Raw genomic sequence first — 16049 nt, forward strand, 5'->3', positions numbered from 1 at the left:
GGATGCTTTGATGGAAGTGATCAAATCAACATTACAATCATGCTTATGCTCATGCTCATGCTCCCACGTATTCAAACTTCAAAACGCTATGCAATGCAATGCAATGCAACGAGAGCAGTCAAACCGCCACCATGCCTCCCTATACCAGAGACCTCTCGAGTCAAAAAATTCATCACCCTCTTCTCCCGAGGGCTGTTCATGCAATAAAAGAGCTCACTCGAACCTGCCAGCAAAACCCTTTCCAACACCCCCACTAGCATTGCGACGAAGTTGAGCAATACGAGCAGTATTCTCCGCCCTCCTCTTGCTACTAGCTTCGACGATAGCACGCCTCTCGCCTTCGCGAGCCTGGTATGCCAGACTGCTCTTCTTGCTGCCGCCAATCTTGACACCGCTGATACCGGTACTGTTCTCGCGGGACAAGGAAGTCGTCACGCCACGATCGTTAGTAGCAGTGTTGGTTGTAGCGCGGCGGAGAAGAGATGGAACTTTGAAGCCGCCGCCGCCGGCAGGGGCTGCCCATGCGGTGCGTGAGTGGGCGCTGTCGGTGGCGCTTGGGACGCGCTTGAGGGATAGGCGGTCGACGACGGCTGGGGTGCGGCGTTGTGATGCTGGGAGTCTAGGTGGTGGCATGGCGATGCGGTCGGGAGCGAAGCCTCCGTCGTTCTGACGGGAGGATTCTTCTTCCATTGCGCGAACTTGGTCGTCTTCGTCGTCGTGCTGTGCTGTCTCTCCATCCTCCTGCTCGGAATCGGAGTTGTTGTCCAGAGATTTCGGAGCAGCCATGGGAATGTTGGGTTCGTCGAGCAAGAAACTGACGGACTGCTTCACTTCTAGGAGAGAAGTCGGAGCCTTGAATGCAGAGGTGTTCGTACGACGCTTGTTGGCGGATGGACGCTCGTGCGAATCCACATCGCGACGACGCTTCATGTTGTTAACACTGACTTCTCGCAGTGGTGCACTCGTCTCTGTGGGCTGCTGCGAAGCTTGGCTATCGGATTGACTCGTCTGCTCCTCTTCATCTCCATCTGAGAGGTCTAGAGCGTCGTCGTCCCGATCGTCGTCATCAGCAATGGCCCGCAAGAAGGCATCCTTGCCCTTGCTCTGCTTGCCCTCTGCCAGGCCAGCAATGTTATCGTCTTGAAGCAGGAGCTTTCTCTTCCTAGCCTCCTCGCGCTGTCTCATTTGTCGCCGCCGGACTGCAAGATCGTCTTCATCGTCATCCAGGTCGAACATGTTGGCCTGCTTCCTCCTCAAAGCGCCAGTCTGCAGGTCTCTCAGCAACTTGTTGGCGCCAGCTTCATCTTCGGCACGTTGTCGCTCTGCAAAGTGTGCAGCAAGCTGTCGCTCATCGACCTCAACATGACTCGAATCGATCATTTCTCGGTCCTGGTCCGTCTCAGGCGCAACGTAGTCGTCACCTCCAAGGCCTGCATATTCGTCTTCGGATTCCTCGGCCTGATCCTCCATCATTTCCTTGGCTTCTCGTTCGGCTTCCGCCCGCTCAGCCTCGGTGAGTGCTTCCCTACGCTTGCGAGCCATTTCACGAAAAGCATTCTTCTTTTCTAGCTTTGATGACTTTACTGGAGCAGTATCGTCGTCCCCGTCACTCTCCTCAACTGCGACTCGCCTACCGCGCACAAGACGGTTGCGCTTGGTGGCGATCGCGGCTGGCGACTCGCTGATGCGAAGGCGCACTGTTGACTGTGTATCGTGGGCCGATGCAGAGTCTAAGGTGTCTTCTCGCTCTAGTCCAGCGTTGGCCTGCCAGGTCTCGGGCAGACCTGCATCCTGCGACGGCTCCCACCCTGGAGTTGCCAAAGTCAGATTGGAACTACCTCTCTTCATGGTCTGAAGAGGCGTCTCTGGTGGTTGCGTCTCCCATGCTAGCTTGATTGGCTGGCTTTCGACCTGACTGCCTGGAATCATGCTGACTTGTGTATCGTCGAATGTTTGTGCCCCATAGTCCAGTGACACGGGTGGGAGAGATGACGATGTTGGCGGTACAAGGCAATTGAGAACATCCAGCGAGTCCTGTTGAGTAATTTGGGTAGGCGTCTGCATCGTGGCATTGAACATCTGTGTTGGGCTCATCAACGAGCTAGCAGGCTTTGCAGCACCGAAACCGAAGGCCGCAAATGGATCAGCCTGGGTCGAAGTCGCAGTCGGAGTAGCGTTTGGCAGCTGCCGAGGGACGTCGCCATCACTGTCTTCGTCGTCCACGATGATGCGAGACTTTCGTGGCTTTCGTCCAATCATAGGAGTCTGTTCTGGGCTTGCTTGTGTGAGAAGCTCTCCATTTGTAGCCTCAACGACCTCTTCACTTCCAGCATCGCCCATCGCTTCTGCAGGATTGTCGATCTCTGCTTCCTCTTCGCCATTGTCACTTGCGCTGTCACTGCCATCCTCCTCGTCCTCGTCTTCGCTTTCGTCGGCAATATCGTCGACCATGTCATTGTTGTCACGTCCATCGCCCTCGCTTCCGGAGCCGTCGACGTAATCCTCATCCTCGCTCTCATCGTCGCTTGCAGCTGCTCCACCATTTTCGCCCTTGGTAGCATTCTTCTCAGCCTTTCGAAGCTCGACTGCCTCCAACCTGGCCTTCTCGAGCAAGTTCTCGAACATCTCTTGCTCACGCTCATGCTCCTCGGAAGTCTGTACCTCGATCCCCTTCGCTTTGAGTTCCGCGATCCGCTCAAGTTGCTCAGCTCGAGCTTGCTCTTTGGCTCTCAAGCGAAGCTGCTGCTCCAAGGCTTGTGCACCAATAAGGCGCTGAGCTTTGCCGTTCTTGCGGCTGGCGGTGCGGGAATCATCCATGCCAACATGCGCCAGGTGCTTGAGCCTGTGAATGGCAGCCGAATCTGCATGCTGTCGCTTCAGGGTTCCTTTGGCCTTGTCGAATACACTCAAGTGATGAGGCATCTCCTTGACGATTTCCAAGTCATCGTCACTGCTTTCGCTAGCTGCAGGAGGGACGGCATTCTTGCCGAGACGTGCAACCTTAAGGCCCTTCTTTGGAGCCGCCTTTGAGGGACTAGGCATTGCCATGATCGGTCGTACTTCGGCTCTCTTCACTTTGCGGGCCGAGCTGAAGATATCAGCGATGTCGGGAAGCTCGTCTTCGTTGGGCATCTCCATCACAGTAGGCAGGCGGTCCTCGCGAACGGGCTGCATCTTGCTTAAAGCACCTTGCTCGACAAGCGCTCTCTGACGCTCCAAAGGCGTTGGACGATCCAGTGGGGTGGGCGGACTTGATGGAGGAGTGCTGAATGGTTCTCTCGCGGGCGCATCGCTGCTGGGTGCTGACGAAGCAGAAGTGTCGGGATCATTCTGCGCTGGTAGCACCTGTCCTACAGGCTGTCCTGCAGGGCGATAATTGAATTTGGCGAAGAGGTCGTTCGTCGTGAATTTCTTGCGCGTCTTCATCTGATGGGCCAGAGCCTGCTGGCGAGCCATACGTTGCGTCTCACGCTCCATCTCCAGCAAAGCCCTCTTGCTCGCCTTACGAGTTGGCTTCACTGCGTCGGACATGATGCGTTCCACTTCCGGGTCCAATGGATCCTGCGAACCTTGCACGATTTCGTCCGGCAGATCTGATGAAACGTGAGCAGAGTCCGCACGTCCGCTCTCTTCCTCTGCTTCTCGCGCAAGCCTCGCGGCGCGCTTTTCTGCCACAAGCGCCGCAAGCTTTGACTTGAGCCCAGTTGGTTGGTCCGGAAGGTCATCGTCACTGTCCTCCCGCTCTGTTCTGGCGGGGCTGACGAATAAAGTTGACCGTGCCGCACTCGCTTGGCTAGACGGCGACTTGCTCTGCGCTCGCACATTGCGCTTCGGGGTTGCAGTGTAGAGTTCATCGTCGTCGTCGGCATCGAATGTGGCTGTCATCGACGGCTGCGCCATTGAAGATGTCTGCTGATGGCTGCCATTGCTTGATCGATCGCCACCTAGCATGCGGCGCGCCGCCCTCCCCACGGGTCGACGAACTTCGCCCTCCGAGTCATCGTCGCTGGCCGTCGAGCTTGCGACTGAAGAGGTCACTGTTGAGTCGATGTTTGTGGCCTTGGCGTCGTTTGAGAAGCCTTTGGAGGGACCAGTTGCCACTGGCGAACCGGTGGGCGAGTCGTCTTCTTCGCAGAGGCCTCTGGTCGTCGTCGCGCGCTCCATCATCGCGGTGTCTTGGCCTTGTGCGGGCGGAGAGTTCGCCATGGGGAGGCTGAATTGTGGTTGCAAGCGCGTAGAAGGCGCGCCTGACAATGCTTCGATGCAGATGGGAAGATATCTACATAGACAATGAAGCCATTGGTGCTGCTTGTGATCGTTACCAGCAATGAGATGCGTTTGAAAAGTGAGTCGGTGGTAGAGGGGAGGGGAGGGGAGGTGAGGTGAGGTGAAAGTCGTCAAGCTGGGAGAACGCGTCTTGACGCGCATCGGCGGCGACGAGCGCCAAGCACCGACGCAAGGAATCCCGCCCGGCTCGGCTCTTCGTCGGCCAAGGCTGAGGCTGAAAAAATGCGAGTGAACAGACGCGGAGCTCGACCAACACTCCCGAGCACAGCACAGCACAGCACGAAAGAAGTGGTATACCGCAAACAAGGCTACATTCGCCCAGCCCGAGTGCAGACGATGCGCAGGAGCAGATGCAATGTCACGGCTCGCTGAGGAGGCCGCTGCGAAACATCATCCACGCTCACGCAGCGCAATGCAGAACTACCACTACCACTACCCCTACCCCTACCCCTACCCCTCTACACATCGTCAGTGTCGCCCCGACCGATCAAAGTGATGGGCCATACGGTCGGGCAGGCTATGGACGTCACCCTCTTCCGCCCTCCGCCCCGAGTCCCGTGACCCTTCGACGAACCCATCGATGCAGAGCAACAGCCACACTCTCGCCATGCAAACGGTACGCATCGACTGCTGCTGCTGCGGCTGCGGTAGCAAACGCCCCAGACGCGACGCCAGCAGAGCCATATGTGCCGCTGCTTTCCGCTCCCGACAGCGACTTGGGTGGAGGAGAAGGCCAGGATGCAATTCAAGTGAGACGTGTTCTATCACACCAGCGAGCACAGGCGTCGGAAGATGCATTGGAAGAGAGCTACTTCGAGCGCATGAGCGAACGCGCACTGGAATACGCGCCTGAAATAAAAAAAAGGGACGAGCTCGATCGCCACTACCATCGAGGGCACTACCGGCAACGATGGGTGAAGGACAGAAATGAGGCATTGGCACGCAAACGTTTCAGGCAGCGAGATGCAGGCGTCTGGCGAAGCATCCTCATGGCCCTGGAGCAGGCATCGCCTTCTGACGCCCAGAAGTGGGCCACACGATCCAAGGTCTACAAGCTGCCTCCAGGTGTATACGCATCTTTTGTTGATATGGAGGGCCCGGCCATTCTCGAAATTATGCTACGCACGCATTGCCACGTTCAGGTCACACTGGACTTGATGCTGGAGAACGACCCTCATTCATTCACGGGTCTAGTCTTCAAGGGGACAGACGCGCAAATTCGAGATGCTCTGGCGCTTGTTCCCGAAATGCTTCGCATATCGCATCATGGCAAGCCTGTCGAGCCCGGGAATCTGGATCAATTCACCCTCCAGGGCGAGGCAGTGCAAGACCAAGACAGCGACCTTCTTGAAGAAACAGAGTCTGAACGATCCGCATCGACTGAGCCGTCACCATCTTCCCATCATGCTGATGCGCCCGGCGTGAGAGCGGATGGCCAACTCGCGCGTGGAAAGACAACAGTAGAAGAGGAGCCCGGCGCGATTGCTGGAGCTGAAGTCGCCACTCCACCACCGTCCAGCGTTGCACATGCACCCATGAAGCCGTTGGAAGCAGACGACGGTGCAAGGTCTGTACCTATATATACGGTGTGGGCGGAAGATCGTGCACGCTCGGCGCCTGACACTGCCCAGCTGTTCGACACCCACCATACCTCGATTCGTACCGCCTCAGACCTGCTCGCGTATGTAAAGGACATCACGGCAAGCATTCCTACCCTCAAGCTCCGTAAGCTGTTCGACGGCCAGCTACCGGATGGCAGGAAGGGAAAATTTGACCCGGTCCGGGATAAGCTGGTTACACTGCTTACCGACCCGAGCATGATTCCTCTCATCACCCCCAACGCTCTCGAAATAGCCTGGCGATACCTCATCAAATCCGAAAGCTTTACAAGCGTAAGATTCATCTACTCTGCGCTTGAAAATGCGGGCTTCCAGTTCAAAAGCACAAACTTCGACGTACTGCTCACCAGAGCAGCCAGACTCGGCGATGTTCACAATTTCGAATACGCCATGGCATTAATGCAACGCAAGCGGCTGCAACCCACCGGGGAAACCTGGGCTGCAATACATGAGCTGGTTTTCCGGCGGTATCCCAAATACTCCGATCGTATAATCGAAATCATGCGCCAGAAAGGAATCTTTTCCGACACCAAAGCAGTGTTAAACGTTCTGAAGACCACGGCCACGACACAGATAGCGGCACACTTTGCCGGCGGAGGGGACATCGAGACCTTTTTCAAGGCACAGGAAATCAGGATGGCCGAATCCTTTGGCCAACCACAATTCAACTGGCTGCAGATAAACGTAGTGAACAGCATGCTCGCAGTCCTCGTAGCCTCAGGACACACCGAGGCCGTTCGCCCGCTCATGAAGAAGTTTGCCGAAGAGGGCGTGGGTTCTGGACTTCCAAACGTTGTAACCATGGGCATATTCCTCACAATGGCACTGAGAGACCGAGATCCAAGGGCTGCGGTTTCCGTCTTGAAATGGTGTCGGGCTGGTCAGCCTGGCGCTCTCGTGCCAAACGCACATTGCTACGTGATTCTGTTCTCCATCGCTTGGCACCGCCGCAACTACAACATGCTGAGAGTCATCTGGCGCTACGCTTGCGTCGCCGGACACGCGAACTACCGCCTGAGGCTGCGAATCCGGGACAGCATCGTCTCCTATGCCCCAGTAATCGAGGAAATCGAACAGATCCGAACCACCCACCTTTGGCACTCCTGGGCCGGCAAATTCGTCATAGGCGTCGCCAACGACATGTACGTTGCAGGAAATCTCACCACAAACCACTCCCACTCCCCCACAAACGCGCAACTCCTCGACTACGCCTCCCAAAAGAAACTCGACCCCGACTCTCCCGAATCTCGCGCACGCTCCACATCTCTCCTCAACACCCTCAAAGCCGATCTGAAAGAAGTCGGTAGTCTCCGACCCACGGAACATTTGCCAGAAATTTTGGATCGCGCTTTGCAAAAAGATCAGGAATGGAAAGCGAAAGGTCTCGGTCCGGCGGGAGGGCTGGAGAAGAGGGATTTGAAGAGTATGTTTGAGGAAATGTTGGAGGATGGGATTCGGGTTCCTATGAAATCTGGGGATTTTACGAGGGAGACGAGGGACTGGACTATTCCGGATGTTTTGGCCAGGTCGCAACTGGAGGAAGGGGAGGAAGGGGAGGAAGGGGAGGAAGGGGAGGAAGGGGAGGAAGGGGAGGAAGGGGAGGAAGGGGAGGAAGGGGAAGAAGGGGAAGAAGGTTGAGAGCTTTGGGAGTCAGTAGAGAAAAAAGTCACTACTACGAGTAGTCCTCGTTAACGCGCACGAAATATTAATAATGCTCTTAATAATGCTCCCTTCATTTTTATCTCGTCCTGCCGTCGAAATAGCTTACTTATTCAATCGTAGAGAATCATCCTTAACATCCTTAATCACTTAGAATATTAACCGGACACGGAACCTCAGAAATACGAAATCAATTGGAATAAAAAATTCCAGAATCTAACACAAACAAACAAACAAACAAACCATCTCACACAATCCGGGTATCATTCTCTCGCAATTCATTCATTCCCATCATCCATCCATCCATCCATCCAATCCCCCAAAAAACAAAACCTCCATCCAACACCCTCAAACTCCTAAAGAAAAAAAAAAAATCACCCAACTCTACTCCTCCCCCCTAACTCCTCCTCCTCCAACCTCCTCCTCAAAACCTCATTAGCCCTAACACAATCCCCCAACGCACGTATCACAAACCCCACCTCAATCTTCCTTCCCATCCCCACCTCACACTCTCTCTCCGAATAAACGGGATCCTCCCCATGCCTCACCGGATCATAGTACCCTCGACAAAGCCTCGCAACCGCATCACCCAAACATTCCACATCCCCTCTGTCGATGGTAGATTTCGACACGAGAGTGTGGAAGAAGGTGGAAATCACATGGGCGTGTTGTGTCGTGAAGGAGAATTCGTGCCCGGAGATTGAAATTTTTTGAGTCGAGAGGTGGTTTTTGAGGATGGTGGGGAGAGGGCCGGAGGTGGGGATCAGAGAGTCCCGACGGCCGCTGAGGGTGGAGTTTAGCATGCGGTGGAGGGTGCGCATGTGGGACATTGTCCAGGGGTGGGAGTCGGAGAGGATGCCGTAGCGGGAGCGGATTTGGGAGCGGGGGGTTGGGGGGAAGGGGGGGAGGGGTGCGTGGGAGGGGTTTGGGTGGGGGGTGGGGAGTTGTACGAGAGGTTGAGATGGGCGGGTGAGGGTGGACCAGAGGGTTGTGCTGAGGCGGGAGAGGAGGCTTGAGGTGGATGGGTTGGGTTTTGGGGCTGTTGCTGAGGGGGAGTTGGAGTGAGATGTCGACTGTGGCGGTGGGTGCGAAGGAGCTGAAGCACATGTCTGCTGCGTCTCAAAGAGTGGCGGTCGTCGATTCGCGGGACTGAGCCAGGAAGCGTCGCGCGTGCTGGAGTCGCCAAAGTTGATCTTGATCTTTGTTGGTGAGTCGAGGTTGAGATTCTCTTGGTAGCTTCTTGTTGGATCAGCGGCCTCATCTTGCTCATCCTCCTCGTCCACGTCTTCTTCCTCGTCGTAAGTGTCAACATGCATGGAGCGGGAATGCTGATGGTCCTCCCCAGCATCAAAGTCCTCGTCATGGTGTGGTGCTGGAATCTTTGGATGTGCTGGGTCATGCTGAGACTGCTGCCTCACGTTGTTCATCTCACGACTGTGGTTCGACATGGCGCGCTCGACCGCAACGGCAGGCTTCCGGAATGCTTGTGCAGTATCTCGTGACCTCAACTGTGACTGTGCTGTTTGGATCTGAATCTGCACCTGCGGATGAGCTGGCATCTGGATGCTGCCCGTGCTGGCAAAGCTATCGGTGACGGTCGACTGAGTATTGTTCGGATGGTTGCGCCCAAAGTATTGTCGACCTCTTCTCTTCGGCTGTGCTTGTCCGACAGCAGGTTGTGCCTTGACCGGCTCAGCATCAGGATACTGTCCAGACTCACTGAACTGCTTCACGCCAGAATCTCGCAACTCCTTGAGGTGTCGAGACACTGGAGGGTTCGTCAAGAGATCGTCCGTGCGTACGCTATTGAAAGCGTCGTTCGTTGTGAAGATGTTGCTTTGGGAGTTCTTGAGCTTGCTGGATGAAGATAGCTGAAGAGGGCTCGCATTCTTCTTCGCTGAGCTATGTTCGGAAGGCTGTTGCTGCGGTAGCGCTTTCTGCGGACTACTCTTGAGGTCCAGCAGTTCGTCCAGATCCATGGTTGGCTTCCTCGCCGGCCTTCGTTTGGGCTTGTCTTTGAGGTGTGCTTGGGACGTGTTGTCCGTGAAAGACTCGGCCAGTGCTTGTTGATCAGGACCAGTCCTCGCTCCACCCGCAGTGCTCTCATCTAGTGGATCCTTGCTGTCATTTCTCGAAGCTTCTTCCTCATCATCAATCATTTCATGGTCATCATAATCGTCCTGGTGGAAGCGCGTAGCTTCTGCTTCAGGTTGGGTGAACTCGCTTTGCAGTTGATTGTCGACTTCGTTTTGCAGTTCACCACTGCCGACGTCGTCTTCCTGCTCTTCCTGCTCTGACGGTGTATACTCGCTTCGCAGCTGATCGTCAGCTTCTCCTTGCGAGTCAGCAGCAACATTGTCTTCTTCTTCTTCTTCATCGCCCTGCTCGCTTTCGTCCGTACTTGGAGGCGTCAGCACACCACTACCATCGGCAGACTGCCTCCTATGCTCGATAGTCTCCCCCGGCGGTTGATGTGCCGGAGAGTCGACATAAGAAAAGTCCATGCCTGAGGTACGCCGCCAAGTCTTCGGAATCTTAGGTCGAAGTGGCTTTTCCGGCAGATGAGCGAACAAGTCTTCAAATTTGTGTGATCGCGTCTGTGAGCTGGGAGGCTTGTAGTTCGGGTCTTCGGCTTCTGAAGGTGAGTGTGTGGGTCGAAAGTCAGGATCTACGCGCTCCTCGCGCTCGTCGTTGGAAGGGTTTCCTGTCGCGGGTTGGGATGCCTCATCTTGCCACAGGTCGTCCTGAACGGCATTCGCAGCATTGAGATCGTCTTCAGATTCGCTGCCGTCATCATTCACTACCACAACGTCGTCAGAGTCAGCATTGGAGATCTGCTGACTGACAGCTTGCCGCTGTTCCCGCCATCGACTCTCCAACCCTTGAGCTGATTGCACCTCCTCCGCTCTGGACGAAGGACGCAATTTAGCAAGACCAGTTGGCTTCCAGCTCATAGCATCGACATCATGGCGTAAGCTTGACTTGCCCTTGGCAGAGTTCTTAACCGAGAAGGGTACACTGAGGGAGGTTCTCTTCGAAGGCGTAGGCTCAAACGGCGATCCTAGACTTGATCTGGCTTTCGCTGCTGTTGCTGATATGTCGGGATACTGGCTCTTGGGCGGCGACGAAGGCAAGTATGATACACTCAGCCCCGATCTATCTGACTTTGATCGCTCAGCATGAAGCTGGGAGATATGCGCCAGACTGGCTTCCTTGGCAGAGTGCAGCGATTCCACTGAAATCATGGTGAAGTCTTCTGCCCGGCTGAGCGTCATGTCTCCGAGGCGCTCACAGCCCGGGCCCATGGCATCCTGAAGTGCCTGGTCCAGCTCCTCCCTTGCCATAGTCAGTCGCCTCGTTCTTCCCGTACCATTTGACCACTGTGCGCTCAGTCTCGCCAATCGCCCGCTGGCCCTTCTCGGCGGTGTCTGGGAGGGCGGAGGCAGATCGTCCTGCACCATCGCAGGCTTCCAATCCAACTCCGCCTGTACGTCCTCCTGCGCTCTCAACTGCGGTGCACTCCTCGGGTCCTTGATTGGCGACCCTTTCCGCTTCCTCCCCCTCTTCTTCGCAGGCGTCGGCTTCTTGGTGGGACTGCTCGACCTTCGTCCCTTTTTCGGGCTTTCCAAGGGCACCGTCATGGTCGTGGTCGTTTTCTTGCCCGGGCTGCCATCTCTCGGCTCGGCCTGCACGGTGACTTTGATCCGCCAAGGGCTCGCTTCGCCTGCGTGCGGTGTATCCAATGTCATCGACTTTGACGGACTTGCTCGCGCATTTCTCTTGCTCGGACTCGACTTGCGCGTGCTCCTGACATTGTTCGGCGTACGACCAGACAGAGGCGACGACGGCAGGATGATCGGATCGGGCGAAGAATCGCGACTGAAGTCAGACATTATGCGAGTACTTAAGGTTGCGATGGTGGATCGTGCGCGAGGTGAATGACTGCTTCCGCGCGCATATTTCTGCACGTGAAGAGCCCCGAGATATTGTCGCCGTGTGCAATGCTGCGATTTGGTGATATCTGTGATGAAATGCGTCCAAGTCTTCGCCCGCATCTTGGACCTCACCGCGATCAAAAGCTGTTTCACGTGCGGCCGCGATGTGCCGGTTGCCATGACTACAGTACTGAGCCCACCCTACCCCCGTCACCACCACCACCACCCCCACCACCACCACCGTGATATCCTCGAATGATATTGGACCAACAATGGGATTGCGATAATTCTCTTGGAATCGATGCCTCGAAATGGGCATTCATGGCATCTTCAAGGAAATCGGCCAAGGCCAGCGCATCTCCCTCGCCAAGCTCTCCTCCGACCACTTCGCCGCCCACGACCGACCATTCCGCCTTGCGATCGATATCTCCATATGGCTATTTCAGATTCAGGCTGGCAAGGGCGGGTCCAACCCAGCATTACGCACATTCTACTACCGATTATTGAGGCTTCTGACCCTCAACATACACCCGCTATTCGTCTTCGATGGCCCGAACAAGCCCCTCTTCAAGCGCAACAAAAAGGTCGGAGGTCCTGGAGTGCGCGTCGCAAGCGTGCCGGAGTTTCTGGCCAAACAGCTGTTGAAGCAGTTTGCTTTTCCATGGCATGTTGCGCCGGGCGAGGCCGAAGCAGAATGCGCACTCCTTCAGCGAGAAGGCATCGTGGATGCGGTGCTGAGTGAGGATGTGGACACTTTAATGTTTGGATCTGGGACGACGTTGCGAAACTGGACGGCCGAGAGCACGAACAAGACTCCGACACATGTCAACGTATACAGGGCCGCAGAGACGAAGGAGAAGAGCGGCTTGGATCGCGAAGGCATGATTTTGGTTGCGCTCATGAGCGGAGGAGACTACATCACCGAAGGCATACCTGGCTGCGGGCCAAGAGTTGGATGCGATGCCGCAAGGGCTGGATTTGGGAGAGAGCTGGTGAATCTGGCGAAAAGACGAGACATGTCGGGATTGAAGGCTTGGAGAGAGCGACTGCAACACGAGATCCAGACAAACGAGTCCAAACACTTCTCGCGAAAGAACAACACTCTGAAAATACCAGACGACTTTCCTAACAGAGAAGTCCTTGGATACTATACAGACCCTTGCACGTCGACTCCCGAGAAGTTGATGCGCTTACGAGCAGATCTGAAGTGGGACCAGGAGATCGACTTCCCAGCTCTGCGCTCTTTCGCCGGAGATGCCTTTGACTGGAGATGTCTTGGAGGCGCAAAGAAGTTCGTCAGAAACTTGGCACCGGCGATGCTTGTGCGTGAGTTGAGATTACTTGGCGACAAGGGCCAGCTCGACACACATGCGCAAGCAGAGCGGGAGCAAACCCATGTGCTTGCCATTCATGGGAAGCGGAACCACAGCAGCACAGATGCTGAACTGGAATACCGAATCACGTTTGTCCCTCAGAACTTCGTACCCATTGACCTGAGCCTGGAGGATGAAGATGACGACTTCCTCCCAGCAGGTGGCGTTGAAGAGCAAAGTGAGGCAGACGACGAGTGGGCGCAGATACCTTCAAGCACAGCGCTCGAAGACGAAGAGCCAGCATCTCCCACCAAGAAGCGGAACTTCAAGCCATATCATCCAGGCCAGCCTGAGAAGATATGGCTGATGCGGAATTTCTTGCAAGTGGGATGTCCTTTGCTTGTGGAAGATTACGAGGCGAGCCTTCGCGATCCCAAACCGCTGTGCAAGCAAAGACGGCAGGCTCGAGCGAATGATGCGAAGGCTGATAATATGCACGCCAAGAAGACGAGCAAGGGGAAGAAGAAAGCAGCTGACATGCCTGAAAACGCAATTCATTCATACACTCGCGTGATGAAGTCGTCCCAGCATGGGCCAGACAGCGATATTGCAAGCAGTCAGGATAGCCGACAACCTCTCAAGGATGTGTCGGGTGGTGCGAATGGCCGGGTGAAGAAAACCGCGGCGCCGGAGTCCAAGAAAAAGCAGGCGGATGAGGTGGTCGCAAGAATGCCTAGCTTCAAGATGCCCTCGACGCAGCACCTTCGAAGTCCGTCGCCAGACGATTCTCCACGACCGCTCATACGGGACAACCCCAGTGCTTCGCTAAGCCGCCCATTTGAGGCCGACGACGAGACGACGCCCAGGGCCTCAAAGGGAGCACCTCCTCTGCCCGAAGCCACAACGAGTCATTTTGCCCAATTTGCAAAGCCGAAGTCTAAGTCGAAAGAGCTCGACGCTCAAAAGACTCCTCAACGCCAACGCCGTAAGAGGGGATCTGAGGACATTGCTTCTCCTGCGCTGAGCCAGCGATCAATTGCGTCCTACTTCTCTCCTTCACCTCGAAAACAATCCGCTGGCATGACTTCAGAAATTATAGATCTGTTATCGTCATCGCCCGCCAAGCCGGTTGATCCTCCGCGACCGTCAATGCCGACGCCTCCAAGATTGAGAGGAGGCTTCATTCGAGATGATCACGAGCTACCGAGATTACCAGATTCGGTGACCAGACGAAGAAAGCCTCTCAAGAGAGCAAAAACAGCGCCAGTCACTGGAGACGATGACGACCTTACGATTACGATAAACCCAGCAATAGAACGACCGGCAACATCAAGTCAAATCGACGCAATCACTCTCGCCAGCACTCCTCAGCCACCAAAACGACCATCCGAGCCCAGCATCAATATCCAGCCAGAGACAGAAAAGCCACAGCAACCCAAATCAAGACCCAAACCCTCCTCTCGCCCCACATCATCATCCTCCTCCTCATCAACCACCCTCCGCCGCTCCCCGCGCCCCTCCAACACCACCCAGTCATCTCTCAAAATCTCTGCTCAAGTCACCAAGAAACGCATCATCCCCCGCGACTCCCTTCCAGGTTCCTGGAAAGAAATCGAAATCGACGAAATCGATCTTTCGGGCGATGGAAGTGGTTGGGCGCAAAGTGGTGGGAAAGCTAGACTTGTGAGCAGTATGACGACGACGGAAAATTTAAAGGTGAAGGGAAAGGGACAGGGACAGGGACAGGGAAAAGGGTGGAGGAAAAGTGGGATTGAGGTTTTGGATTTGACTGGGGCGGATTGATTTGGGCGTTGTTTGGGGTTTAGTGAAGGTGGATTGGGATAGAGATACTACCTATCTTGCTCTTGAGATAATGATTGTGAATGACAGAGCGAGCGGTGAGGGGATTTTCCTCTGGAGCTTGTTACCCACTACGAAGCTTTGCCCTCTGCATACACTTGATCCCAGGCTTTCGTCCCGTCTTCTGTCGAATATCCTAGATGTACAGCGGGAAACAATGCCTGCTGGAGGGACAATCCAATTCTTATACCAGAATCTCCAGAATCACAATACTCCTAACGACTTCCATCCAGGCGCCTCCCTTGACCGAGAGAGCTGTGCATGCTCTAGCGAGTTATAGGCGAAGCTCAGAGGAGACAGCCGCAATTTAGGAGCTGCTTGATTTTCGACTGAGGACGTGAGTTGATATAGATTGAGGCTTCATGAGCAGTTACGACTTCGCCTTTCCGCTCGCCGCATTGTCAGATTCCGATTGTGCGTATCGTACTAGTCCTCTATCTATTGCATACGGGACCTGGTTGTCGAGAACCTAGTGCTGGAGAACTGGAGAGCATACGTCTAGGGTGAAAGCTACATTTGAAAAGCAGTCTCCTGCGTTCTTCAAGAATCGGGCGCTGGAGGAAGGCCGACCTGGATCGCAATCCACTCCCAAATCACCATCCTGATCAGGCCGCTTGCTTTGCCCCGATGTTCGGGCCTCATTTTGACATGACCTCAAACGTTCTCGGAAGGATATGGGGTCGATCGATAAATACCAGAAACACTACTTGGCGCCGATCTTCCTGCCACTCCACTTCCAAGAAAAGTCTTCTTCGCTGCGATATAGGAAGAAGGAAATCTCATATGCTTTGGCAAAAGTCTGAAGCTGATGACCCTGTTAAGAAGTACGCCTGCAGGATACGACGGCAACGTTTTTCTCATGAATTGGTACTCTCGCACGGCATCCCCCTTACAGTCCGACATGGGATCTGATGGTCGAGACTGCGATCGATAGCTTGAAAGATATGCAGAAAGGTCTTCGGCTGCATAACGCTTTCATTCAGTGGAGATTCGGAGGGGATGAAATCTTGTGTGTCGGCTCATGGACAACTGGGTCAGTCTTTGACTCTGGCAGACAAGTCGCGGGCCTGATCAACTCGAGCCATCCAATTTCCCGATTCGCAATGGCCTCAGTCTGGTCTATTACCCGATCTCGGCTGTCTTGGCATGGGACTTCTTCGCCAGGAGCCAGCTGATGCTATACTTGCTCCCACAAACCTAGACCAAGAAATCAACTCCTCATGGAGTTCAATAGCCACTAAGTTAGGAGAGCTGGAGGATGGTGACGTACGGCTCAATATCCGCTGCTCCGGAGCAACACAGATCCAGCACTTTGGGACTTGATCATGGTGTCTTCCGAAATGTTCTTGACTCCAGAGCTATTCAGCGAAGATCAA

At 55.0% G+C, this 16049-nt stretch overlaps 5 protein-coding genes across 5 annotated transcripts; 3 read left to right on the top strand and 2 right to left on the bottom strand.

Moving 5' to 3' along the window:
• Positions 1 to 213: 213 nt before the first annotated feature.
• Positions 214 to 4206, bottom strand: MYCFIDRAFT_85437 (uncharacterized protein; the record flags this gene model as incomplete). Its single annotated transcript, XM_007928609.1, has 1 exon — positions 214 to 4206. The coding sequence occupies one exon, from the start codon at positions 4204 to 4206 to the stop codon at positions 214 to 216; it is 3993 nt and encodes a 1330-aa protein (XP_007926800.1).
• A 2748-nt stretch (positions 4207 to 6954) lies between these two features.
• On the top strand, positions 6955 to 7576 carry MYCFIDRAFT_182857 (uncharacterized protein; the record flags this gene model as incomplete). Its single annotated transcript, XM_007928610.1, has 1 exon — positions 6955 to 7576. A coding segment is annotated over exon 1 (481 nt), but the record flags the coding sequence as incomplete, so codon positions are not given.
• A 752-nt stretch (positions 7577 to 8328) lies between these two features.
• MYCFIDRAFT_85435 (uncharacterized protein) lies at positions 8329 to 11458 on the bottom strand (the record flags this gene model as incomplete). Its single annotated transcript, XM_007928611.1, has 2 exons — positions 8329 to 8348; positions 8671 to 11458. The coding sequence occupies 2 exons, from the start codon at positions 11456 to 11458 to the stop codon at positions 8329 to 8331; spliced, it is 2808 nt and encodes a 935-aa protein (XP_007926802.1).
• Positions 11459 to 11480: 22 nt separating this feature from the next.
• On the top strand, positions 11481 to 11787 carry MYCFIDRAFT_175061 (uncharacterized protein; the record flags this gene model as incomplete). The annotated part of the gene is made up of 4 exons (XM_007928612.1): positions 11481 to 11499; positions 11540 to 11579; positions 11608 to 11666; positions 11696 to 11787. 4 exons carry the CDS (start codon positions 11481 to 11483, stop codon positions 11785 to 11787), a joined length of 210 nt encoding a protein of 69 aa, XP_007926803.1.
• A 24-nt stretch (positions 11788 to 11811) lies between these two features.
• MYCFIDRAFT_154172 (uncharacterized protein) lies at positions 11812 to 14747 on the top strand (the record flags this gene model as incomplete). Its single annotated transcript, XM_007928613.1, has 2 exons — positions 11812 to 13465; positions 13904 to 14747. The coding sequence occupies 2 exons, from the start codon at positions 11812 to 11814 to the stop codon at positions 14614 to 14616; spliced, it is 2367 nt and encodes a 788-aa protein (XP_007926804.1). The 3' UTR covers positions 14617 to 14747.
• Positions 14748 to 16049: the final 1302 nt, after the last annotated feature.

Source organism: Pseudocercospora fijiensis, assembly GCF_000340215.1.
Source record: "Pseudocercospora fijiensis CIRAD86 unplaced genomic scaffold MYCFIscaffold_4, whole genome shotgun sequence".
NCBI classification, from domain to species: domain Eukaryota; kingdom Fungi; phylum Ascomycota; class Dothideomycetes; order Mycosphaerellales; family Mycosphaerellaceae; genus Pseudocercospora; species Pseudocercospora fijiensis.